The following is a 6,516-nucleotide window of genomic DNA, read 5'->3' as shown; positions in this document are numbered from 1 at the left end:
TACCTAGAGTTTTTTTTATAAATTATTTTTGGATTGAGGTAATTCACAAATTTCACCCAAACTGTTAAATTCATTGGTAAAAATTTCTTGTAATTACATCTTTTAATTTTTGACACTGATAGTGTGTATAATATTACCTTTTAATTTGGCAATGTTCATCTTACTGAGTTTATCACTTTAAAATAACTGTTTTAGATGCATTGAATTTTTTCTATTGTACTTTTATGTTTATTTTTAGTATTCACTCATTCATTTATTTAGCTTCTTGAAATAAAAATAGAATTTAAATTTTATTTCATTTTTAATTAGTGCATGATAACTGTGTTTATGGGGTACACTCTGATATTTTGATGTATGTATACATTATATAATTATCAAATCAGAATAATTAGTATATCATTCACTTCAAATGTATATATTTTTAATCTGATATTTTTATAAACTTTATTTGCTCAAGATATACAGTAGAGTATATTTTGATATATTTATACAAACACAGAGTATATCTTATTTTAATTAGGATTTCAGTCTTGTGGATGCACAGAATGGGGAGATTCACTGTTCTGTATTCATATTTGTATATAGGAAAGTTATGTCAGATTCATTCTACTGCCTTCTCTTCATTCCCCTTTATCTAATCCACTAAACTTCTATTCTCTCCTCTTGTTATTTGTTACCATCCATATTAAAAAGTTATATATCAAATGTATGTCTTTTTATTATTATTTTCTAATTCCATCATAGTCAAATAACATTGTTTGATGGTATAATCTTTTCAAGCTTTTTGAAGATTTGTCTTTTTTAAGAAAGCCTATGTTTGATATTGTTCAATGTGTGCTTGACAATCATGTGAATTCTTTTCTTGTTGAATTCATAGTTCTACCTGTGTTAATCAAACATGTAAGTTTTGTTGTTCAGATTTTTACACCTTACTGAACTTTTGGCTGATTCTTCAAGTATAGAGAAATGGTAAAACTTCTTATTATGATTGTGGATTTGACTCATTCTTTTGTTGTTATTGTTAAATTTTGAAGCATCCATTCTTAGTTCAAGGATTTCATTTTCCTCCGTTGAGTCAGGGGTGATTATTTTCTTTTACAAAATGCAGTTTCCTTTGGTGTTGTATTTTCCATGCCTTTTCTCTCCATTTCCCTCTGTGTTTATGCCATTCCTTTTCTTATTCTTGCCAGTTCCTCTCCACCCTCAATAGAACTTTCCATTAATTGTGTGGCTCTTTCTTCTGGTTAAAAAATTGGAGGCATTTTCAAAGTTTTTCAACTGTTAGAACCTCTCACAACTACACCCATGACCTCATTGGCATGCTGCAATCTTATGGCTAATGATGCAAATTCTGCTGCCCCCCCCCCTCTACTTAGAGAATATTTGAATTTTGTGGGCTTTTATGTCCCTTAGCTTCACTGAAGGTTTAAAGTTGTCAGAAAGGATGTATCTATCTCCTGTGAAAGTTTTGCACCTTAGAAGTGGAGAAATTCCTATTAAATTATGACTATATTACTGCTAGAACCTGCAATCACAAATTGAATAGCTATTTCCTTTGTATGCTTAAAACTTATCTAAACTCTAATTCTAATGTTATGCATGAGATTATGGTCAGGTCCTATATATATAAAAAGTTCCCTTTATCCATACCTGATTTATTCATAATATGATGCTTCTATTAGTCTAATGTTATTTTATGGATGTACTAGTTATGTTGACCTTCCTTAATTGTGTTTTATGTAAACTAGCTTTACTATTTTTTTTCCAGTGCTGGGAATGAAAGCCAGAATCTCTGGCATACTAGGCAAGTGCTCTACCACTGAGCTACATCCCATCCCTTTGCTGTTCTTAAACATTACTGATACTGTAGTTCACCCCTAGATTAATCCAAATAGTAAACTTGCTTAACTTAAGCCCCACAGTTTAAAATTAAGCATTAGGAAAAAAATAGCTAAGTTTTTTTTTTTCATTTGCTCCCCAGAGTGATGGAGAATGTCACTACAGTGAATGAGTTTCTTTTACTCAGTCTGACCAGTGTTCAGGAGCTGAAGCCAGTCTTCTTTTTGATGTTCTTAATTATTTACCTGATCAACTTGGTTGGAAATGGAGCGATATTAATGATTGTGATTTTGGAACCCAAACTTCACTCCCCTATGTATTTCTTTTTGGGAAACCTTTCTTGTCTGGATATTTGTTATTCTTCGGTGACACTGCCCAAGGTGCTTATGAACCTGCTCTCCGCTCGCAGGGCCATATCTTTCCTAGGATGTATCACTCAGCTACACTTCTTCCACTTTCTGGGAAGTACTGAGGCCACCTTGCTGGCACTGATGGCCTTTGACCGTTTTGTGGCCATCTGCAACCCACTTCGCTACACTGTCATCATGAACCCGCAGCTGTGTGTCCTGTTGGCAGCTGTGACCTGGTTCATTAGCTTCTTCAATGGTCTGACGCATTCCGTCATGACTGCACGCCTGGACTTCTGCCATTCTCTGAAAATCAACCACTTCTTCTGTGATGTGAAACCCCTCCTGGAACTGGCCTGTGGTAACACAGAACTCAACCAGTGGATTCTTTCTATTGTCACAGGGAGCGTATCCATGGGAGCTTTCTTCCTCATTCTCCTCTCCTACTTCTACATCATTGGCTTCCTTGTGTTGAAGAACAGGTCCTGCAGGATACTCCATAAGGCTCTGTCCACTTGTGCCTCCCATTTTATGGTGGTGTGTCTCTTTTATGGACCTGTGGGTTTTACATATATTCGTCCTGCTTCAGCCACATCTATGAGTGAGGACCAGACAGTCGCAATCATATACAGTGCAGTCACCCCAGTGCTGAATCCACTGATATACACCCTAAGGAATAAAGAAGTGATGTTGGCTCTGAAGAAAATATTTGGGAGGAAGCTCTTTAAAAATTGTCATTAGCACCTAGGGGACTAATGAGACTTATATCTGTTTTACATTAAGACTTCCATGACTTTACTATAATAAATGATTGTTTATTTGATTTCTGTTTTTCTCTCAGGAATTTTGAGCATGCATTATATCATGTAATGTAGTAAGTTCAACAAACATAGGAATGAATGAACCAAATTACACAACTCATTTTCCACATTAAATTTTAATGTGGTGGAAGAATATAATAAACACACCCATAAGTACATCTTACCAGGGTAATTAAGATCAATGGAGACTAAAATAAAGTAGGAGGAGAAGGGAAAAATGACAGTAGGTACCTGATGTATAATAAAGAACTTGTCTGGTTTTGTCTTTGTTTCCTAGTATAGAGCTTCTAAAACCCTAGGAATTTCCCAAGTGGCAGCAGTGTCTTGGTTATACATGGACCACCTGGATCATACTTGTTTATCCTCATGTCATGATTTGTCATAGGCCCCAGGATATCTTAGAATGGGGACTGACCATGCTTGAGTGATTATCCGTGTCATTGGAGATTTGGGGCTTTGAATCATGGTGATAGTATACTGACCTTCAGGAGAGTAGGAGCGAGGCTAGAGATTGAGTTTAGGTATATGGTCAATAATTCAATCAACTATGCCTCTGTAAGAAAGCCTAAGTAGATACTTGACACTAAAGTTCAGGCATGCTTCTTGGATGGCAGTATTGTCCATAGTTTTGAACACCAATGTGCCTGAAGGGTAATGTACCTTAACAAGACAGGAGGTGTGTTTTTGGGACCCTCACAGAGCTTACTTGATGTATCTCCACTTTGGGTACTCTTTTCTGTTATAAAACTGTAATCATAAGTATATCACTTTCTTCAGTCCTGTAAGTCACTTGAGTGTGTGCTTAGAGACCTCCAAATTTGTAGCCAGATGTTCATGGGTGAGGATGATCATTTATGATCATGAAACCCACATTTATACCTGGAATGAGAACAGTCTTTTAGAGGAATGTGCTATAACCTGTGAAATTTGGTCTAATTTCAAGTAGTTGGTATCAGAAGTCATTAAAGTCTGTCACTCTTCTCTCTTACACAGACACCCTCACACCCAGGTTAGAGGGACCTCACCCATATGTGCACATAGGTGTACTCTCCCATATCGGTAAACAATTTTAATTCTTCTACACTTTTCAACCATATGTGATTCTGATAATATGATGATGCTGGCCCACTGGCATGAGCTGCTTATTGGTGGAGAGAAACACTGTATTCCCTTAGAGATGCAATTAGCAGAAAATTTGTCAGACAAAAATGGATGAAATTATTGAAGCAAGCAGTAAAGTTGGAATGACAATAAGGGAATTTTGACCTACATGGTTTATGCTAATGACAAACTGATTATGGGAAAAGTTCTATGCAAACAAGTATGAATATTGACTGCTTGCTCTGTATCAGGAGTGGATGAGCTGAAAGATGTCATTAACTAATTCAATGGAAAAAATCACAATTATTTCCTCACTTAATTTCTAGTCCTGAGCCAGTAATCAGAGTGTCAACTGATGGAGATGCAGGTTACTTGTGAAGGAAGACCTGCAGTGTCACAGAAAGAATAGATAGTAACAAAGTTTTTTCTAGTTTTTGTCCAAAAGAGAGCTTTGTCTGTTTACCTGAATGACTGCACACTTTGGAAAGAGAAATATTCAAATCTTTTAGAAGCTTTGATTACAAAGCTTTAACCAAGAAGGCAGCAGATAGCACAGATTGTTTTTATGGTCCTCTGTTAAACTGGAGAGTGGATGCTGCTGCATTAAGATCAGGTGATAAAAAGATCACTTTTCGAAGTCCACCTCACAATGTGTTCACCATTTCCACAGGACACCACTAGCCATTTCTTGGTTTCTGACCATAGAACTGAGTTGCCTATACTTGGTAGTTGTCATGAGTGATTTGGTGAATGCATTATTTTAAGCACTCATTAGTAAGAAGAATCAGAAGTACTTTGTAGTTTTTTGAGATGAAAAACAGTCCACATTCACAGTCTTGTCTCAAGGCCATATTAATTCTCATATTAAGTCAGAGGATTATTATCCAATGGGCTATTGGTCATCTGAAAATTGAGTCAAATCATTACTGGATTACTAAACATTACTGGACCTATTGAGCTAGAAAGGGGGGCAAGCTTTCATAAGAAATATGTACTCCACAGGCAGAGGGATAAACTCTCTTCTAACTGGTGAAGAGTTTCAAAGTGTAGAGTCATCTGGAGAATGTTACACATACTCTTTAATGAAAAAAAACAAGTCATCAAATATGGCACTTTCTATAACCTACAGACACTTTTGAGTTCTGGAGGCAACATAAGTCATATTTAGGAGTACTCTGTTGGCCCATTTATTGAATACTTAGAAGACCATAAACATTGAGTAGAGCCCAGAATAAAAGAGAGATTTTCAGGCAGTCCAGATTCTACACAAGTGACCATATTGCTTAGAGTGATAAGATCTAGGAGATTCCACAGTACTAGTATTATCTGTATGGATAAAAATTCCATGTCGTATCCCAGGAAAGACAACAGGAAGGTTTGATCTTGGTCAGCTGTTGTCCTTCAACTGCCAAGTGCTTCAACTTTAAGTGACAAACGGAGTATCTGTGGGGACAAAGAAAGAAGCTATATGTGGGCCCATTTGCATAAGCTATATCTCAGCAAGATAATCTAGGTACTACTCCCAAGTATATGACCTGAAAGCAGAGAGAACAAGCTTAGCTTTTTTTTCTTCCTACAGGGTTTGTGTCAGCACCAATTTCTGATGGCTCAGGGAAGGTCTGATGTGTATTATAACACTTCACAGCAAGGAACTCGCCTTTCTGTGTAGTCACTGGTGTTATCAATAGACATTATTACTTTGTTCCTGCTACATAGTTGAGAATATAAGAAGGGATGAAAGTACAAGTGGCCCATGACATTATTACTTATTTTCTCTTGGGTGCTTTGTGCCTCTTTCCTTGAAACTTTAAGTTCAATGAAAGCAGAGGTTCTATCTAAGAATGATAATGTTTCCACCAACAGATACAACATGATTTTCACTAACCCCAAAACTATAGATGTTATCTAGTCACTTTTCACTATTTATATGGTGTATCAGCAGACAAAGAGTTACCATAATGATAATTGACTTTAATTGTCAGAGGTGATAGAATTACTACTGCATAGTAGGGATCACAGCAGTATACTTGAAATCAGGGGACCCATGTTGAATCACTTGAATTTCTGGTGTGAGGTTTAAAGCAAGAATGACAAAAACTAGCATCCATAGAATAATAAGGGAAAAATAAATAGTGGTTCAGGTCCTTTGGATTACAAAAATAATAAAGTAAGATGAAAACGTAGATAAACAGGAGTGCTGGCATGGTTAAGGGAGTTTAAATTAGTGGTAGAAGAGGGAACTCATAACTATCAGTAATGACCTAAGGTTCATCTGTAGGAGTGAAGGCTGTCTTTCTACCTACATGCTATTTTCTGTTAATGATTATTTTCCCCTAGAAATTGGTGCCTTATCTATATTCTGAATAATAAGTGAAGTTAAAATTAGGATCTTAATATGTATCTGAGTG

The 6,516-nt window shown here is 36.2% G+C and overlaps 1 protein-coding gene across 1 annotated transcript; it reads left to right on the top strand.

The window, feature by feature from the left end:
* Positions 1–1,985: 1,985 nt before the first annotated feature.
* LOC101963573 (olfactory receptor 12D3) lies at positions 1,986–6,292 on the top strand. The gene is made up of 2 exons (XM_005338847.2): positions 1,986–2,870; positions 6,281–6,292. Exons 1-2 carry the CDS (start codon positions 1,986–1,988, stop codon positions 6,290–6,292), a joined length of 897 nt encoding a protein of 298 aa, XP_005338904.2.
* The last annotated feature ends 224 nt before the right edge of the window (positions 6,293–6,516 follow it).

This window comes from Ictidomys tridecemlineatus, chromosome 8 (genome assembly GCF_052094955.1).
Source record: "Ictidomys tridecemlineatus isolate mIctTri1 chromosome 8, mIctTri1.hap1, whole genome shotgun sequence".
In the NCBI taxonomy this organism is placed as follows: domain Eukaryota; kingdom Metazoa; phylum Chordata; class Mammalia; order Rodentia; family Sciuridae; genus Ictidomys; species Ictidomys tridecemlineatus.
The sequence above is the reverse complement of the archived record's forward strand: the minus strand, read 5'-3'. Positions and strand labels throughout refer to the sequence as shown.

What these genes read in the sequence shown, in the direction of transcription:
- LOC101963573 (XM_005338847.2), top strand. Translation starts at nt 1,986, where the DNA reads ATGGAGAATGTCACTACAGTGAATGAGTTTCTTTTACTCAGTCTGACC.